The sequence below is a fragment of the Berghia stephanieae genome, chromosome 7, assembly GCF_034508935.2.
Source record: "Berghia stephanieae isolate SIO BIC M18660-M18661 chromosome 7, UCSD_Bste_1.3, whole genome shotgun sequence".
NCBI lineage: Eukaryota > Metazoa > Mollusca > Gastropoda > Nudibranchia > Aeolidiidae > Berghia > Berghia stephanieae.
In genome coordinates, this window is record NC_088366.1 from 33675562 (window position 1) to 33696916 (window position 21355).

Consider the following 21355-nt stretch of genomic DNA (forward strand, 5'->3'; position numbering starts at 1 on the left):
TCCGTAGACCCGGGTTCACTCCCCGCTGGTCTATACCCCCCATGGTCCCGGGTTCATTCCCCACTGGTGTCCATATCCGGTAGTCTTGTGTGTTCAATTCCCAGTTGTGTATATCTCTCAAAGCCCCGGCTTCATTCCCCACTGGTGGTCCCATGTTCAATACCCAATGGTATCCTCTTCTCATAGCCCCGTGTTCATTCCTCACTGGTGCCAACCTCTCATAGCTTTGTGCTCACTCTCCTAAGGTAGCCACCTCCCAAAGTCCCGGGTTCACTCCTCATTGGTATCCATCTCTCAAAGCTCTGGGTTCACTCCGCACTGGTGTCCATATCCGGTGGTCCCAGTTCACTCCCCATTGGTGTCCATAGCCATAACCAGGGTTCATTCCGCACTGATGCAATCTCCCACCATTGTCCCGGGTTCACTCCCCAGTAGTGTCCACCTCTCATAGCCCTGTATTCACCCCCCACTGGAGCACATATCTAGTGGTTCCACATTTACTCACTCGTGGTGTCCACCTTCCATGGCCCTGGGTTCACTCCCCACTGGTGTCCATATCTGGTAGTCCTGTGTTCAATCCCCAATGGTGTCTATCTCTCAAAGTCCCAGATTCACTCCTCACTGGTGTCCATATCCAGTGGTCACATGTTCACTCCCGCCATCCCCACTGGTGTCAACTTTCATAGACTAATGCTCACTCCCCTATGATGTCCACCTCCCATAGTCCCAGCTTACTCCCTTCAGATGTCCCAGGTTTAATCTCCACTGGTGTTCAAGTCTCAAAGTCAAAGTCCTGGGTTTACTCTCCACTTATTACCTATTCACATCCCACAGTCTCTCGGTTTCTTCCCTCTAATATTAGCCTCCCATTATCCTTGATATAATCTCCACGGGTGTTCATTTTAAATGGTCCCTGGTTCAATCCCCAAAGATGCTCACCTGAGTCCCTGGTCAATCCGCATAGTCACGAGGGCCACGCCTCTTTCTATTCTGACCAGGAAATAAGCAATCTATTGCAGTACTACAGCAGTAAGGTTATAGAGCTCTTTTAGATAAAAACATTACGGTGAAAAAATACAGTGAAAAAATTGCCTTCCCATGGTAATGAATGAGTAATGGGTAGGAAATAAGGAACAACTTTTCTTGGGAAACCCAAGTTGTTTTGTTTTTGTTTTCGAAGAAATTTATCTTTATCCAAGACGTCAGTGAAATTTTACACTATTGGTTTTATGTCTTTAACATGGCTCCCCTTTTAACTAAACCAAATTGTTGACTTTTCACTCTGACCAAGTTCAAGTGTAAGAATTGCTAGGGCTGTGGTTGCTTGTGGTGACTTCCACCCTTTGTTGTTCAGTGTTGGTAAGCACCCGTCAGATTCAGACAGGCATCTTTCAAAACATTCGTGTTAATAACTTGTAGCTGGTAGATACTTGTCATCCTCAGCAAATCGAAACTGAGTTTATTCAAGACGACTACTACAGAGTTGCAGTTGAGAGTAATCAATAGTAATATCTAGTTATACGTATACGACCTTCCCTTCTTCTTCTTCTCCTTCTTCTTCTTCTTCTTCTTCTTCTTCTTCTTCTTCTTCTTATTATTATTATTATTATTGACACCATACTACTAGACTAGACGTCTATTATTTTTAAAATGTGGATTGCTCCTGTGGAGATTTTTATGTTCAAAACGGTTAATATTAATAAGTTAATTAGTTATTGTTAGAAATATTTCATTTTGTGTGTGTGTGTGTGTGTGTGTGTTGAATTGATGGTAAATCAAGAAAGTTAAGTTTCCCGAATACTTCTAATTCTTACATAACATAAAAACTTAACCCAATTATCAGATTAGTAATTTCTACACATATTGATAATATTATTAACACCAAAGTTAAGCTCTATCTATATCGTTCCGTTATAGTTATATATGCATTTGGAAACCTAAATCTAAAACTTTCTTGATTAAGGAAAAGTGGGAAAATGTCATAGTGTATCTAATATTTTTGTTTGATATCTCCCAAATTATTCTTTATTTGGTTTTAAGGTTAAAGTTTCAAATGAATTTGCCGAAACAATGCTGAGGCTGCTCAAGAGGATGTAGGACAATTTCAATTTCGTGGTTATGGAATTACATATCTCAGTAAAATTTTTGAGTCTGATAGGATGTTATAAGACATCATAGCTTAGACATTTTTGGCTTTTATTGTCAGCATGGCGCCTCAGAGACTTGTAGAAAGTTTGAAGTTGATACCTTTTACACAAGCCAAATATTTTTAACGGAGTGTCTACGTACACGGTAACTTTAGGCAGTGGGAGTCAAATTGTGACCCAACTCGCCCATAAGAAAGTTATGACTGGAAATTGCCGTTCGCTTTTACTAAGTTTTAGGGGGTTTCAATTAAAGATGCATAACTTTGTGATAAAGAGGAATATCACAGATATCTTGGTATCATTATTTTCATTACCAACCAGGCACCTAGCCTCAGGATCTACGTACACGGTAACAGTAACATACATGGTATAATGTTTGAATGGGTATTAAATGATAATTTAATAATGCAAAGATGGATGGATGAAGATTAAAGTTTATTGATAAGCATGATACAGAGTTGGTTGCTGCTTGCCGGCAGGATACAAAGATAACCAAAAACAAAGAAGTGAAAGTAGAAGACTGGAAGTATTGAAAGTGAAAGTAAATTATAAAACAGGGGATGTAGTTCATTAAATTAATTACTTGGAAACATTACATCACTCCCCTTTTTAATAAAGAAAATGTAGTTGATTAATTGATCTATATACAACAACAAAATGTTTAAAGATAAAGCAGGGAAACTGAGTTGAATATAATATATTAGCAATAATAAATTGATTCACAAATAAATTGCAAACATCTTGCAGTTATGTCTAGATCAGGAAAAGCAAAGTAAATTAATTGTCCCAGACTTAATGATGTCGTATACTCTGATATTGTTCCAATGATAGCATAGATCTTTCCTCCTCAGGGTGAAATAATAGTAAGAATAAGATGAGTTTAATGATAGTGGTACACTGCTAACTTGAGTATTTGAATAACTGATAACACACATATTATATATGTATTAGGTTTTTATTAGAAAACCTTCCAGACACGGGCACAAGGTTTTTCACATTATGGTGTAGTGGGAACTGATGTCATGCCAAGATTTTAAGACTAAATCTTAAATATAGTTTTTAAATGCTTGTAGTTATCACTTTAATGAAAAAAAAACCTTCCAGACACGGGCACAAGGTTTTTTATTTAATTATTCTTATCCACCATATATATATATATATATATATATATATATATATATATATATATATATATATATATATATATATATATATATATATATATATATATATATATATATGATTAATATTGGTTTCAACTTTTAACACTACGTATTGAGGATTTAATTAAGACAATTAATTATTTAGTACAAAATCGTCAAATTTTTTGGGACGACGAATGTTGCGACGTGGTCTTATCGGGGACCCATTTGTTACACAATTTTCGGGTGATGAATGTGCAGGTGGGGAATGCGGTAGGGTATTGGTATTTTGGGTAGTGTTGTCTGGCGAGTCTGGATCGGGATGATCTGGTTCTATTTCAGCAGTTGTTGGTGGTCGAGGCGACTTTTTGAAGAAGCTACTGTTGCGAGTAACTTGCTGTTGACCTCTTGCAGCTGTGATCATGGATCCCTTCTTTTGGGTTATAACAAGAGGTTGTGATTCGTATGGGGGGTCGCGTTTTGTAAGGTTGTTGTGTTTTAGGAGAACGGGATCGCCAATTTTGAGCTCTGAAGGCTTTACATATGTTTTGTTGTCAGCGTAATGCTTCATTTTGGCTTTTTGGTGGACGTCTCGTTCACGCAATGAGTTATCTTCGAAGGATTTGGTGTTTGTGGGAGCATTGTTCGAAGTTGTCGGCCGAAAAGTATGGTTGCAGGAGCAACGCCTGTTGTGCAGTGTGGAGTTGATCTGTATGATATTAGAAATCGGTACAGTTGTTGTTTTAGCTGTGGAGTTGGGGTATTTCGGAGTGTCTTTTTGACCGTTTTCATGAATCGTTCAGTTTCGGCGTTGGCACGAGGGCACAATGGGGTAATTTTGCGGTGTTTGATGCCCATGTGGTGACAATAGTTGGAAAAGTCATGTCCGTTGAAGGGAGGACCGTTATCAGTTTTCAATGATTCCGGGATGCCGAATTCTGAGAAAATTTTGTCCAGGCGGGGAATAACGCTGTGACCTGGAATGGAGTCGAGTATTTCCACGATGGGGTAGCGGGAATATTCGTCTGTAACGACCAATATGTACTGGCCATTAGGCAGATGACCAAAATCTGCTGAGAGTTCTGTCCACGGGGCTGATGGAAGCGGGGACATTTGTAACGGTTCGCGTGTTGTTTTCGGTGTAGAAATTTGACACAGCATGCAGTTGTTTACAGTGTTCTCTACTCTGCTCTGCATGTTTGGTATCCAGACCTTTTCCCTAAGTAAGGATATAGTTTTGACTATGCCTTGATGTCCAAAATGTGCTAGTTTGATGGCTGTTTCATAAAGCGATTGTGGTAGGACGATTTGATGACCCTTTAGTATGACAGGGAGTTTGTCTGCAATGGCGAGTTCAGAGCGACAGAGATAGAGCGTTTGAAAAAGCTTTTGGTTGACTTCTTGAGAATTGGTGTACCAATTATTGGATCGTATTGATTGGATAACGAGCATTAGGGTTTGGTCTTGTGATGTTTTGTGTGCTACTTCTTCTAGGGTCATGGATTTTGGTGTGGATGTGTGTGTGAGGTAGTTAATGTATTCTTCGGCTATGGTTTGTTCTCTACAGCTTTGAGAGTGTGTGACTGGGTGACGACTTAAAAAGTCGGCAGGATTGTCAAATCCTGGCCTGTAGCAAATGGTGAAGTGGTATGGTAGCATGCGTAGCATCCAGCGTTCAATCCTTGGCGATGGCCTGGCTTTAGGATTTGAAAAGATGGTGGTAAGAGGTTTGTGATCGGTGTGTATTTTGAAGGGTGATCCGAAGATGTAAATGTGAAAATATTCACATGCCCAAGTTATTGCGAGAGCCTCGCGTTCTGTTTGCGAGTATCTCTGTTCGGTTGGTGTAAGTGGGCGGCTTGCAAACTGTATAATGCGACCGTCTTGAACAAGTACTGCCGATATCCCTATGGGACTTCCGTCTGTATAAATATCGGTTTGCTTGTTTGGGTCGAAGTAGGCTAAGGTGATTGCTTTGCTCAGAGCTGCTTTTAGAGAGTTAAAATCGGTGGTATGGATGGTTGTCCACTCCCATGGGACGGTCTTTTTGGTGAGTAGGCGCAGATTGTGTGTGAGTGATGCGTAGTGTGGAATATGGGTGTGCACCGCAAAAATTTATCATGCCGAGTAAGCTACGCACCTCAGAAGCATTTGTGGGTGTAGCGAGGTTAAGAATTGCTTTGACCTTCTCATGGCTTGGAGTGACTCCGTCTTTGCTGAAGGTGTGTCCAAGAAATTCGATTGACGTTTGGTTGAACTTGCACTTTTCTTTGTGGATAGTGAGACATTTTTCTCGTAAGCGGTGGAACAATGCCCGTAGGTTGGCGTCATGATCTTGTTGCGAATTGCCAAAGCAGAGGATGTCATCGCTGATGTTAATGACTCCTCGCAGACCGGTGAGTGCTTGTCTGATCTGTTCTTGAAAGATTTCGCTTGCGGAATTTACTCCAAAGAAAAGACGGCGGTATCTGTAGAGTCTTTTGTGCGTGGCAAATGTTGTGATGTATCTTGATGCCTCGTCTAATTCAATTTGGTTGTATCCTTGATTCAGGTCTACTTTGCTAAATATTCTCGCTCCGGATAGTTCAGTTTTTAGCTCGTCGAGTGTAGGTGTCGCGTGATGTTCACGTTTGATGGCTGTATTGGCAGAGCGCATGTCCACACATACACGCACTTTACCAGGTTGCTTGGGTTTTGGCACAACAACGATAGGAGATACCCATGGGGTAGGGCCAGTAGCTTTCTCGATGACACCCCGTTCTTCATCTTTGTTGAGTTGTTTTTCAACGTCTTGGCGGATATGAAATGGAATGCGTCGGTAATGCTGCGCTACAGGTTGAATGTTTTGGTCTATGTGTAGTTTGACTTGAGTGTTTTGCAAGCAGCCTAGACCGGTAAATAAGTCTGAAAACTCTTGTACGAGAGCACTCTGGTTTAGTGAGATATGATTGATGGTGTCAATCAATTGCAAATCACGGCATGTTTGCCAGCCTAAGATGGGGCGTTCATTTCGATCGACGACGTAAATAGGAGCCGTAGTTGATGTGGTACCATGTCGCAGTGTAGCATGGAAGACGCCCAACACAGGAATGTGTGAAGGAGAGCCGTATGCTGAAATTCGTTTGGATGATGTTTGTAGCATCTGTTTGGGATTTAACTTGTCAAAGTCAACCTTTGCTAAGAGATTGATCGTAGCACCTGAGTCAGCAAGAAACTGAAATTCATGGTCTCCTATCGAGACAGCGAAGTGAGGAAGGTTACTTCCCTTGTTTGTGGCAAACACGTATTCTGTATCATTGTAGTTGTACGTGTCGGTGGTGTTGAGACGATTGACTGGAGTGTCCGAGTCTGAGTCTGAATTTATGACGTGGACGCGACGCCTTAGGTTGTGACTTTGACCTTGTCTTCTGGAATATGATTGCGATTGAGATGGCTGGTCTTGATGACGTGTTGCAGTAGATTTGCATACCGAGGCAAAATGATGCAGTTTGTTACATGCACGACATGTTTTGTTTCTAGCGGGACAGTGGTTTTGACCTCCAATGTGTGGCCATTCACCTCCACAATTGTTGCATTTGCCATGATGATGACGTTGATTGCGGGGTAGGGTAGATCGTTGTCTTTGATTATTGTGATTTTGACTGAAGTTCGTATTGATTGCGTTTACAGGAGAATCTGATGCCATGAGCTTTGCCTGGACTGTGGTTAGTTGCATGGTGCGGGCATAAGTCAGAAGGTCAGCCAAACTAATGTCTGGACTGGATAAACCTTTTTCACGTACTTTTTGCGATTTACAGCCTGATATTAGCTGCGATTTAATTTCGGCATTCCGCGTCGTGGAACTGAAAAGTGAGAGATAACTTTTTCAGTTCTGGGGTAGAATTCCTCTTTTTATCAGATGACGGGTGGTATGTCGAAAAACAATCGTTGTTTTCCCCTTATTTTTTTTGGGGGCAAAAAATTTTTGGGTGATTGTATCACAAAGTTTAAAAAAGTGTGTCTAAATTGCCCGGGGGATTTAATTTTGTTCTTCATAAAAGGATAAACGATGTCATTGATTTCGTCACCGGCAAAGGTGAGTAGCACGCTTTTTGTTTTTTAAAACGGACCCCAAATTCCAAAGCCAAAAAAACCCTTTTTCCCAAAGGGAGAGACCCACTTCTGCCATCTTACGGGCTGGGCCTGCTATGCACAGTCAAAAATTTTGGGGTGGGTAGGCAAGCCTAAGAACCCCTTGTTTACAAACACATTGTGATAAAACTATAGACTAAAGCCTATGGGCTATGGGTTAAGAAATTGAAAAAATTTAACCCCAAATTTGAAGTGAAAATATTTGCGGGGATTACCCCTCGTCCCCCAATGTAATGTTTAAGGGGTTTTAAAATTGATAATTTAAAAAATGAAAAGGGAGGGAAAGGAGAAGTTTAAAAGTTTTTTTGATAAGATGTACAGATTTTTTTTTGCTGCTTGCCGGCGGATACAAAGTAACCAAAAACAAAGAAGTAAAAGTAGAAGACGGGAAAGTTTTGAAATGAAAGTAAATTATAAAACCGGGGGTGTAATTAAATTAAAATTTAAATTAAATTTGGGAAACATTAAAAAGGAAACCCTTAAATCCCCCCCTTAATGGGGTTATATTGTAGTTTGATTTTTTTAAAAAAAACACCCCCCCTTACACCACACATACACATAGTTTGCGAGGTCCCCCCATTTGTTGTTTTTTTTGTACGGCAAACCAGTTACCTGAGTTACTGTGTACGTAATCCTGAGGCTAGGTCCCCCCTTTTACCTTTACCCCAAAAATCCCTTTTTTTTAAATTTTGAAAATTATATTTTTTGAATATTTTTAATTTCTTTTTTCCCAAAAAGTTGAGATTCAAGCAGTGGACCCCTTTTTTCAAGTCCAAATTTTCACAGGACACGATTAAAACAGAGGGCTTTTACTTTTAAATCCCCCTTTTTTTTTTCCCCATTGCCTTTAGTAAATTTTCGGCTAATACACTTGTGGAGCTTTTCCTTTTTTTTCCCCGGGTGCGTTCACCATATCTGCTGCTTTCCCTTTTTTATCGCTAAAACACTGCACTCACTTCCGGGGACTGAACAGGATGTTCAGTCTGGGCTCTTCATCCACAGGTAGGGAACTAAAATCGTACAAATGCCTTGCAGAAACCCCCACTAGAAAAACTGATTCGGGGTCCCCTGGGTACTTTTTTCATATTCCCTTTACTTGTGTCTTCCCCCCACATTCCCCTGCGCCTTTTTCGAAATCCCCGTCAGGATCCAACTTTTTTTATCGTCGCCCAAGATTTTGGGGGCTAGTTGTTTTAAAATTGAGGCTTTCCATGACCTTTGGGCACAGTTGCTTCCTTTTCCTTTTAGCCAGAGACTGAACTTGAAACACTTATATATCGGCTACTCCTGGGGGCTGGGCTTTTGGTTTGCAACCCCCCGTTTACAGCTTTTCTTACTCCTCGTCTAGCATGGGGGGTAGAATTTCTTTTTTTCCCCCAAAGGAAAGGAGTGGTGACGGTTTTTAACCACAACCCGTTAAATCTGGAATGTTCTCTGACTTGGGAATTTATAAAAGGGAATAAATTCCTCCCAGTGGCCCCTGAAGTTCGGGATGCCGAATTCTGAGAAAATTTTGTCCAGGCGGGGAATAACGCTGTGACCTGGAATGGAGTCGAGTATTTCCACGATGGGGTAGCGGGAATATTCGTCTGTAACGACCAATATGTACTGGCCATTAGGCAGATGACCAAAATCTGCTGAGAGTTCTGTCCACGGGGCTGATGGAAGCGGGGACATTTGTAACGGTTCGCGTGTTGTTTTCGGTGTAGAAATTTGACACAGCATGCAGTTGTTTACAGTGTTCTCTACTCTGCTCTGCATGTTTGGTATCCAGACCTTTTCCCTAAGTAAGGATATAGTTTTGACTATGCCTTGATGTCCAAAATGTGCTAGTTTGATGGCTGTTTCATAAAGCGATTGTGGTAGGACGATTTGATGACCCTTTAGTATGACAGGGAGTTTGTCTGCAATGGCGAGTTCAGAGCGACAGAGATAGAGCGTTTGAAAAAGCTTTTGGTTGACTTCTTGAGAATTGGTGTACCAATTATTGGATCGTATTGATTGGATAACGAGCATTAGGGTTTGGTCTTGTGATGTTTTGTGTGCTACTTCTTCTAGGGTCATGGATTTTGGTGTGGATGTGTGTGTGAGGTAGTTAATGTATTCTTCGGCTATGGTTTGTTCTCTACAGCTTTGAGAGTGTGTGACTGGGTGACGACTTAAAAAGTCGGCAGGATTGTCAAATCCTGGCCTGTAGCAAATGGTGAAGTGGTATGGTAGCATGCGTAGCATCCAGCGTTCAATCCTTGGCGATGGCCTGGCTTTAGGATTTGAAAAGATGGTGGTAAGAGGTTTGTGATCGGTGTGTATTTTGAAGGGTGATCCGAAGATGTAAATGTGAAAATATTCACATGCCCAAGTTATTGCGAGAGCCTCGCGTTCTGTTTGCGAGTATCTCTGTTCGGTTGGTGTAAGTGGGCGGCTTGCAAACTGTATAATGCGACCGTCTTGAACAAGTACTGCCGATATCCCTATGGGACTTCCGTCTGTATAAATATCGGTTTGCTTGTTTGGGTCGAAGTAGGCTAAGGTGATTGCTTTGCTCAGAGCTGCTTTTAGAGAGTTAAAATCGGTGGTATGGATGGTTGTCCACTCCCATGGGACGGTCTTTTTGGTGAGTAGGCGCAGATTGTGTGTGAGTGATGCGTAGTGTGGAATATGGTGTGCACCGCAAAAATTTATCATGCCGAGTAAGCTACGCACCTCAGAAGCATTTGTGGGTGTAGCGAGGTTAAGAATTGCTTTGACCTTCTCATGGCTTGGAGTGACTCCGTCTTTGCTGAAGGTGTGTCCAAGAAATTCGATTGACGTTTGGTTGAACTTGCACTTTTCTTTGTGGATAGTGAGACATTTTTCTCGTAAGCGGTGGAACAATGCCCGTAGGTTGGCGTCATGATCTTGTTGCGAATTGCCAAAGCAGAGGATGTCATCGCTGATGTTAATGACTCCTCGCAGACCGGTGAGTGCTTGTCTGATCTGTTCTTGAAAGATTTCGCTTGCGGAATTTACTCCAAAGAAAAGACGGCGGTATCTGTAGAGTCTTTTGTGCGTGGCAAATGTTGTGATGTATCTTGATGCCTCGTCTAATTCAATTTGGTTGTATCCTTGATTCAGGTCTACTTTGCTAAATATTCTCGCTCCGGATAGTTCAGTTTTTAGCTCGTCGAGTGTAGGTGTCGCGTGATGTTCACGTTTGATGGCTGTATTGGCAGAGCGCATGTCCACACATACACGCACTTTACCAGGTTGCTTGGGTTTTGGCACAACAACGATAGGAGATACCCATGGGGTAGGGCCAGTAGCTTTCTCGATGACACCCCGTTCTTCATCTTTGTTGAGTTGTTTTTCAACGTCTTGGCGGATATGAAATGGAATGCGTCGGTAATGCTGCGCTACAGGTTGAATGTTTTGGTCTATGTGTAGTTTGACTTGAGTGTTTTGCAAGCAGCCTAGACCGGTAAATAAGTCTGAAAACTCTTGTACGAGAGCACTCTGGTTTAGTGAGATATGATTGATGGTGTCAATCAATTGCAAATCACGGCATGTTTGCCAGCCTAAGATGGGGCGTTCATTTCGATCGACGACGTAAATAGGAGCCGTAGTTGATGTGGTACCATGTCGCAGTGTAGCATGGAAGACGCCCAACACAGGAATGTGTGAAGGAGAGCCGTATGCTGAAATTCGTTTGGATGATGTTTGTAGCATCTGTTTGGGATTTAACTTGTCAAAGTCAACCTTTGCTAAGAGATTGATCGTAGCACCTGAGTCAGCAAGAAACTGAAATTCATGGTCTCCTATCGAGACAGCGAAGTGAGGAAGGTTACTTCCCTTGTTTGTGGCAAACACGTATTCTGTATCATTGTAGTTGTACGTGTCGGTGGTGTTGAGACGATTGACTGGAGTGTCCGAGTCTGAGTCTGAATTTATGACGTGGACGCGACGCCTTAGGTTGTGACTTTGACCTTGTCTTCTGGAATGAGATTGCGATTGAGATGGCTGGTCTTGATGACGTGTTGCAGTAGATTTGCATACCGAGGCAAAATGATGCAGTTTGTTACATGCACGACATGTTTTGTTTCTAGCGGGACAGTGGTTTTGACCTCCAATGTGTGGCCATTCACCTCCACAATTGTTGCATTTGCCATGATGATGACGTTGATTGCGGGTAGGGTAGATCGTTGTCTTTGATTATTGTGATTTTGACTGAAGTTCGTATTGATTGCGTTTACAGGAGAATCTGATGCCATGAGCTTTGCCTGGACTGTGGTTAGTTGCATGGTGCGGGCATAAGTCAGAAGGTCAGCCAAACTAATGTCTGGACTGGATAAACCTTTTTCACGTACTTTTTGCGATTTACAGCCTGATATTAGCTGCGATTTAATTTCGGCATCCGCGTCGTGGAACTGACAAGTGAGAGATAACTGTTTCAGTTCTGCGTAGAATTCCTCGATGTTATCAGATGACTGGTGTGTATGTCGAAAAACATATCGTTGGTATTCCCTATTGCTTTGTGGGCTAAAATGGTTGGTGATTGTATCACAAAGTTTTGAAAAGTGTGTCTCATTGCCTCTCGGAGTTAGTTGTTCTTCAGTGAAGGTATCAACGATGTCATTGAGTTCGTCACCGGCAAAGGTGAGTAGCAGCGCTTTTTGTCTTTCAACGGACTCTATTCCGTAGCCAACAAACAAGTTTTTCAAACGAGAGACCCACTTCTGCCATCTTACAGCTCGACCTGCTGATGCACAGTCGAATGTTGGGTAGGTAGGCAAGCCTAGAGAAGCCATTGTTTACAAACACGATTGTGATGAACTATAGACTATAGCCTATAGGCTATAGGTTAATCATTTGATAAAATACTCTATTTGAAGTAGTAAATACTTGCGTGGATGTACCCTCTCGTCGCCAATGTAATGTTTGAATGGGTATTAAATGATAATTTAATAATGCAAAGATGGATGGATGAAGATTAAAGTTTATTGATAAGCATGATACAGAGTTGGTTGCTGCTTGCCGGCAGGATACAAAGATAACCAAAAACAAAGAAGTGAAAGTAGAAGACTGGAAGTATTGAAAGTGAAAGTAAATTATAAAACAGGGGATGTAATTCATTAAATTAATTACTTGGAAACATTACACATGGTAACCTTGAATCTCGCCTTTAATGGGTTATATTGTATTGTTTGATTTTTTAAAAATAACACACACACACACTCACACATACACATAGATTGCGAGGTCCATCCATTGCTTGTATTGTAGCGGCAAACCAGTTACCTGAGTTACTGTGTACGTAGATCCTGAGGCTAGGTGCCCGGTTACCGTGTACGCAGACACTGCCTATTTTTAATTTGATAATATATTCTTTTGAATAGTTTTAATTTCATTTTTCATAAAGTTGAGATGTCAAGCAGTGGACCCCTTTTTTACATGTCCAATTATCACAGGACACGATTATAACAGAGGGCTTTTACTTTTAAATCCCCATTTTTTTTCTCCCTATTGCCTTTAGTAATTTACTGGCTATAGCACTTGTGGAAGCTTTCCTTTTTGCCCAGATGCGTCACCATATCTGCTGCTTTCCATTCTTTATATCGCTAATCACTGCACTCACTTCTCGGGGACTGAACAGGGATGTTCAGTCTGACTCTTCATCCACAGGTAGGGAACTAAAATCGTACAATATGCCTTGCAGAAACCACACTAGAAAGACTGATTCGGGATCCACTGGCTACGTTTTTTCATATTCTTGACAATTGTGTCTGCCTCACATTCCCGTGCAGCCTTTGCGAAATCCCAGTCAGGATCCAACTTCTTTATCAGTCGCCAAGATTGGCGGCTAGTGTGTTTAAAGTTGAGGCTTTCCATGACCTCTTGACACAGTTGCTTCCTTCCTTCAGCCAGAGACTGAACTTGAAGCTACTTAGTATATCGGCTACATCATGGGACTGGGTCTTCTGGTAGCTACTCCGTGTACAGCTTTTCTGACTCCTCTGTCTAGCATGGGGTGTAGAATTTCTTTTTGCCCCAAGGAATGGAGTGGTGAGCGGTCTTAACCAGCATCCTGTTAAATCTGGTTATGTTCTCTGACTTGGGACTTGATATAGGAAGTAAATTCCTCCCAGTGAGCCTTCCTGAAGTTCTATCTGTAGAGTGGGAGAGACTGCATCCTTGGGATTGTCACTTTAGCTGTGACAAGTACCGGCCTGTGCTGGCAATGCGGGAAGTTGCCAAGGACTGTCTGCTTAACCTGCAATGTTCCCTGTCACTGCCTTCATCATGAGGGTGAGGTCAGGAGTATACTCCTTATGGCGGGTGCCCCTGAAGTACCCTTGGCCGTAGGAGTGTAAACTAGGTGCAGATTGTTACAGTCCATCCATGAGTGGAGTTGTCTACTTGCCTCGTTGCAGTATCTGTAGCCCCATTTGTGGTGGTGGCTATTATAGTCTCCCAGGCAGATGGAAGGATGGTTACACCAGTGGTGTAATCCAAATCGCTCTTGGTGGTTTGAAAATATTGTGCAGATACAACCCACCGACCTCCATGGAAATTCTATTCACCCCGTTGTTGTCCGTAATAGTCTCTATGACCCTTACCTTTGAAGGCTCTTTCACATAGATGCTAATACCTCCTCTGAGCCTCGAGGTGTCCTCTCGTTGGACCACTGTATAGTCTGGGATCAGGAATCGAGAAGATTGTGCGCCTGAATAAAGATGGGTCTCTTGTAGTAGGAGAATGTCAATGCTATTGACGACCAGTAGCTTTGTTAAGAGCTCATTTTTGGCCATATTCTGGCTCTCGATACTGAGGGATAGTATGTTTGTCATGTCACTGACCCCAATATTGCATTTTCCAGCTAAATTTGAGTTGGGACGATCGCAGATTTCTTGACCATGCCGACAACCCTGGGGATACAATTGCAGTGGTATTTGGCTAGGCTGCCGATTGCTGCTGCCATTGAGATTGAGAGCTAGACAGAACCATGATAGATAATGTGGAACCTGGGATAGCCGCAGCCATTCGGGAACCAGATTGGATCTCCATTCCGTCACATATCAGGGCGGGCCGTTCAAGGTACCTGCTTATCGGCTTGACATCCGAGATGGTCTAGTGACGGTCAACCAGAATTACTCCTTTGGCCCTGATATGCCTCAAGCACCCCCTCCAACGTCAAGGCGGTGATCCATTAGGGGTGTTTTAGTTGGCAGATTTTGTTTTACAGCACAAACAATGCGGTTGTGGAATTATATTTTTTCATTTTCAGAATTACAGTACTGAAATAATATTATAAACATAAACATAAAGATTCTTGTGGAAATTATTTGTTTCAGAAAGTAATAAATACACTGTTTTATCATAAATATCAAGTGTTTCTTGGAAAAAAAAGATAAGATCCTCCTGACATCAACTTATATAATAGCAATTTTTTCATAACCTTAGAGAGATTCTTTTAAATAAATTAGCCATAATTTTTTAATTCAATTTTTTATTTAGTTGAGATGTCAATGATAATCTGTAAACTGTAATCTGTAGTCTTTTCGATAAGGAATATTATGCTTTCGAATATAAATAAAATTGCATTTCTGTTGTTGTTGTTGTTGTTGTTGTTGCTGAACAATGGTATTTAATTGAAATGATTTACAACAATAAACATAACCATTCTTGTTAAAATAAAGACTTTCAAACTTTTTTTCAGGGCATTAATAATGATAAAGAAATGTTTCATTTTGTTTTTTTTTAAATAAAAAAAACCCTCTGCCCCCCCCCCCCCCCATCAACCATCAAAATAAAAGATATGCCATATGATCTAATTCTGAAAGCAACAAGTACTCTATGATAACACAAATGAATGAACAGAATTTTACTTTCTAAACACATTTTTAAAAAAGATTTAAATTTGATTACAATTTATCTACTAAAATCATAAGAAGCTATTGGGTTATTGAGACTTTTTAATCTCTCACTGGGTGGGGATCCTGACCTCCCATAGTGGGCAGGGAGGTACATGCTCTTTCTTCTATCCCCCCATACCCGTTTTCCAATTGTTTCCTGTCATTGTCTTGGAATGAGATTACTTAGTTTTGTCCTGATCCTTGCTGGAGTTCCTTGGCTGGGAGGGAAACAGTCGAATGTATAGTTATAGTTTTGGGAGAGGATGTTTTTTCCTTGTAAATCATCTCTCTGTTATGCATTGTATTATGTTAAGTTTACATATTATATTATATGATTGGTAAACATTTGAGTGCATTCCTCTTAGTTGGAACTTGTGCTTGTGTCTGGATGAGACTTTTACTTTTAGGTGATCCCAAACTAAGTACTTTGACGGTGTGCTCTTGGAATCTACGAGTACATCTGTTCCCTATTTGAACCAATTCCCCTTTGTCTTACCTTTTCTTTTGTGCTTTAATTATAATTCTATAACTTTTTACTATCCCATTTTCTTCCTTTTTACTGGCGCTGATATAACCTTAATGTGTTGCAAGTGCCATAAAACCCTTAAAAACAAAACAAGCAATTAATCTCTCAAATATTTTGTATTTCATGCTAAATGGCCTGATCCATTCAAATAGGAATTGCCACTCGCTTTACTTAAAACTTAAAATTGAAGTGAGTTCCTTGATTTGTCAGATAATCTCATCATATTCTTAATTTCAAAAGGTTGCCATATACCATGGGCATATACATTCATTGCATGACATATTCAGTAGGAAGGTGAACATTTTCAATTTGCATTTTTTGCATTATCTAAAAGAGCATTTTAATCTTTATTTGAAGTAAATCTGGTGATTTTTCATGAAGTTATGGTCAGATGTATGGGAAAGGTGTCCAACAACTTTTCTCAAATTTCATACTTTTTCAACTTGGCTAGCTGTAAAAAATATTTAGAAGTGCAATTAATTTCCGAAGATGTACAAAAAGTGTTGATTTAATCATTTATGACAAGTAAGTACTCATTTTTGATAAAACTTGACCTAACTAAACTTGGCAATATCTCAGTTCAAACCTTTTCACCATCCGACTGATTATGTCATTCACTGTAACATATGTTTCCTAATTTATAGTCATATTATATAAACAATGGTGGTTATGAATTGATAATGTGTTATACTCTTTCTCAACAGAAATAAGGATGGCATATACGGATATGCGTTAAATAATTGTGCTTGAAAACCCCAATAGTATGGCATCTGCATCTGAACCTACTACTTGTCATTGGACTGAAGTGGACGCACAAACACTTGTTGCCCGTTTGTCTGAGGCTATACATAATGGGGATGCACAATTGGCAAAGGATTTAGTGGCAGAGGTGTCAGATAAACAACTGAAATTGGAAATTAACATATCAAAGGCTCTTGACAGTCAATCAAATAAAGAAAAAGAGTTCAGGTAGGTGAAGTATATTGAATGCTTTTACTAACACTAAGGTAAATTGGAATGACGTAAAATTATAGAAACAAATATTCACATTTGATGAAAGTTTTTGTTAAAAAAAAAATTGTGATGAGGACCTTTAACATTTCATTTTGTTTTTGACATGATATTTGTTTCATTCTCTTATTATTCATCCTTTGACTATCATTATCTTTAAACTCCTTCCAGTAAATGGTTGCACATAATGATATCAAGTTTACAGCAAGGCATTTGTGACGAAACTGATAAATTTCAAATTTGATCGTACAAGACAGATGGATATGTCAAATGATAAAGATAATTTTTAAAAAATACTTCTTTTAATCATGAATAATGTCATCAAAGTCATGTGAGGGAAATGATACAAGAATACATGCCTTCTTTTGCTTTTTGAAATCTAAACAATATCCCCAGCCCATCCTACCCAACTGGGTGTGGTCTTTTGACCTCTGTGGAGGTCACTTGCTGTGTCTTTTATCCGTTATATCTATTTTCCAAGTTGCTTTCTGTCTTTGTCCTGGAATGTTTGGTTTTTGAGAGGGGAAACAGTCAAGTGTTTAATATATTAATTTTGGGGGATGATTTTTTTTTTACTCTCTCTTATGTATTGTTGGTTATGTTTTCTGTTTTGGATTTATTCTCTAAACATTTGAATATCTTAGTGGGATCTTCTGCTGGTGTCTGGACGAGAATTTTAGGTGATCTCAAACCAAGTACACTTGATTGTGTGCACTTGGAATCTACAACTGTTCCCTAGTTAGACCATTCCACTTTGTCTTACTTTTTGGCGTGCTTTTAATTGTAATTCTAAACTTTTTTTCACTTTCCCATTTTCTTTCCTTTTAGTGGCGCTGAAATTGAAATGGCCTCTATATAAAATCCTTAAAAACATTTTTAAAAAATCCTCCCTTGTGCTTTAGAATCCCCTCAAAACTCTAAAACCTTTGAGTTCAAGAATCCTCGATTGTTGCTATTTAAAAGCTATCCAGTGAAAATGAATTAGATTATGTTTCATTGATATTTGATAAAGACATCAAGAATCTGCTTAAATTTCTTATTGCAGATTTTAAATTAGCCATTGATAGCTTTTTTGTTGTTGTTTTGTTTTTATTTGTTCATTATAAATGAACCACTTATCTTGTTAAAAGGGCCTTTTACTCTGTATCGTTTAAAGATAAGAAGTTTAAATGCATTTTACAGGGGTATCGTAATATTGCTGAAGGACAGTAGAAGTAAAAGTATAAGTTGAACATTTCTAGAATCCAACGAAAGGACATAAATACTAATACATATTTACGAAATTACATTTTGTTTAGTAAATATGAATTTATAGAAAATAGCAAATCATTTTAGTGTAATTTGTAAATTATAAAAGTTAAGATGCAACATCTTATTCACCTATGTTTTATTTGGTTGCCACTTTTCAGTGTCTCTGTTCATGTAGAATCCAGAGAGACAAGTGGAAGTAAAATTGAGCTGTCTGTGAGGTCAACTGATTCAGTAAAGGCTTTGAAACGGAAGGTGAGTTGAAATGAATTGGAAATGACCAACTGTATATTATATGCTTTGACCCTTAAAGTTTAGATTGAATTCTTTTCAGCTCTTTAACTTTTTTACTTATTTACCTGGTTACTTGGGCAGTATTAAAGACATGGCGGTAACTCATCACTTTTCAAAACTCGTGTATTCATTTTTTCTCACTAGTTAGGAATTGGAATGTTCAAGCTAAGTTTCACTAGATGTCCAGGGTTGCCACTTTTATCTGGAAATCCATTTTTTTTGGCAATTGACAGGATCTGCAGGCTTCTCCAGTTGTGATGGTCGGGGAAGCAAGCTGGAACTTTAAAAATTACTTCAGCACTTTCTTTTATCAATTTCGTTTAAAATTGGTCCACTTTTATTTTTTGTGTATATTATTTACTTTCAAATACAATAACAAGCAGGGCTGAGAATCTTCCGCCTAAAGGCGGATTTCCGCCTAAATGGTAGTTTATCTCCGCCCATCCCATCACATTTCCTCCTTTTTCAAATTTGCCGTGTCAAACATTTTCCTCAAAACCACAAAATCACCATTATGTCTTATGTCATATTTTGACACCTGTGCTTAGTCTCGTGAAATTTGGTGACGGTCCCGTTTTTATGACGTTGAGCCAGACAGTATGGCACCAGATGTCACAATTGACACAGAAGACCAGTAGTGTTCTTTGATTAGTTAGTTGATGGTGGAAGGGGATGGACAAATGGGTCTGGATTTTTTTTCCCCTGGTGTAGGTACCTATTGCCTTTTTAATCTCTCTCTCTCTCTCTCTCTCTCTCTCTCTCTCTCTCTCTCTCTCTCTCTCTCTCTCTCTCTCTCTCTCTCTCTCTCTCCCTCCCTCCCTCTCTCTCTCTCTCTCTCTCTCTCTCTCTCTCTCTCTCTCTCTCTCTCTCTCTCTCTCTCTCTCTATTTCCCTTTTCTTCTTTATTATTTTTTGTGGATATAGAATTCAAAAGGTCAATACATATAAGAAGTCTCTCCTCCCCCCCCCCCCCCCCCCCACTCCTACCTCTCTCTCTTTCTTTCGCAACTATCCATTAAATCATCTGGCTTAGTTTAATCTTTTTTCTTTTTACCTTTGGACTATGGCTTTAAATTTGAGAGATTCTTGGGTTGTATTTATAAGCTGAATAACTACTAGGTTTCTTTGCTTGTGTTTGATCGATAGACCGAGCAATTTTCCTCCTTTTTGACAAATTGCTATTATCATCACTGAATAAAAAAACACTCACCAAAACCACTACATCAACATCTCTACCACCGCTACTATTACAATCACCACCACATCATTATCCCTTCCACAACTACTACTACAAATAGCACCACATCATCCCTACCACCACTACTACTACAACCACCATCATATCATCATCCCCACCACCACTACTACTACAATCACCACCACATCATCATCCCTACCACCACTACCACATCACCCCTACCACCACATCATCCCTAGCACCACTACCACAACTACCACCACATCATCATTCCTACTACAACCACCACCACATCATCAACCCTACTACCACTACTTCAACCACCACCACATCATCATCCCTACCACCACTACTATTACCACCACCATCACACCATCATCCCTACCACCACTACTACTACAAATAGCACCACATCATCCCTACCACCACTACTACTACAACCACCATCATATCATCATCCCCACCACCACTACTACTACAACCACCACCACACCATCATCCCTACCATCTCTACTACTACAACCACCACCACACCATCAACCCTACTACCACTACTACAACCACCACCTCATCATCATCCCTACCACTACTACAACTACAACCGCCATCCCTACCACCACCACCAAACCATCATCCCTACCACCACTACTACTACAACCACCACAACATCATCCCTACCACCACTACTACTACAACTACCACCACATCATCATTCCTACCATAGCTACTAAAACCACCACCACACAATCATCCATACTACTACTACAATCACAACCTCATCATCCCTACTGTTATTACTACAACCACCACCACATCATCATCCCTGCTACAACCACCGAATGTTGTAATTACACTTTCAACTTTTGAAATTCCACGAGGTCTGTCAGAAATTGCTGCAAGACAAATTTTGGATCGCATCTCACTAAATTTTAGTGAAATTCAAATTTATAGGTTATGGTCGCATGAATGGGTCATGATCTTCACGATGAAAAATTTCCTCCTTTTTTGTGACCAGTCATTCTCACCCCTGACAAGTACCTACTGTGCTAAACTTTAACAGTATTCCACTTCGATACTTTGAAGCCATACTCAATGTAATATATGACATATTCTCACAATTTTGAGGCTTTTTTTAGTTTGCCAAGTAGCATCACTGATTGTCTAATATAGTGAAAAATGGGATTCTTGGAAGACCTTTTTACATTGTGGAATAGCCTACTGGTCCCTAAGACCGATCATTCATTTTTATCAAGCAAAAAGATGGAACAAATATGTTAATGTGAAAAAACAGTCTCATAATTTTTAAATATCACTTAAGTATGCTATATAATTTCCATTGCTCAATTGTCAATTGTTGAACCGTTCATCTTTGTCTCTAATTGAGAGGTTGCCATTATAAGTCTTGTTAAAAACATTCAGATTGTTCTGGGGGCTATGAGAGGATTACTGTTGAAAAACATTGATTTTGAGAGGCAAAGTCTGGATCACCCTCGAAATATTTGAGATTTTTTTTTTTATGTTTAAAAAAATAAAAAGGAAGTGATTTTATATAATATAGTACACTCAAAGCGTTCCATAAGGAGACCCAAACCAATACTGATACTTAACATGTAGGAAGAGACGTGATACCTGGAAGGTGCTATGACCATTTCTTTCATTTTTACAGAAATAACATTGTTACTGGCCCATTTATACCCCAGGATAATGAGATAATATATGGATAAAGAACTTTGTGCTGCCCATGGCAGGTTCCAGTTCAAATCAGGGGAC

At 39.9% G+C, this 21355-nt stretch overlaps 1 protein-coding gene across 11 annotated transcripts in view; it reads left to right on the forward strand.

Moving 5' to 3' along the window:
- The first annotated feature begins 1068 nt into the window (after nucleotides 1-1068).
- Nucleotides 1069-21355, forward strand: part of LOC144977128 (ranBP-type and C3HC4-type zinc finger-containing protein 1-like) — a 53931-nt gene continuing 33644 nt past the window's right edge. For 2 of the 11 annotated variants that reach the window (XM_078921955.1, XM_078921962.1), the window contains exons 1-3: nucleotides 1077-1359; nucleotides 16540-16804; nucleotides 18256-18349. In XM_078921955.1, the coding sequence (XP_078778081.1) occupies nucleotides 16599-16804; nucleotides 18256-18349 (300 nt within the window). In that variant the 5' untranslated portion in view covers nucleotides 1077-1359; nucleotides 16540-16598. Of the gene's footprint in view, nucleotides 1506-2115; nucleotides 2137-16539; nucleotides 16805-18255; nucleotides 18350-21355 lie in introns of those variants that run through there. The other 9 variants (XM_078921958.1, XM_078921956.1, XM_078921959.1 and 6 more) reach the window with 9 other exon arrangements.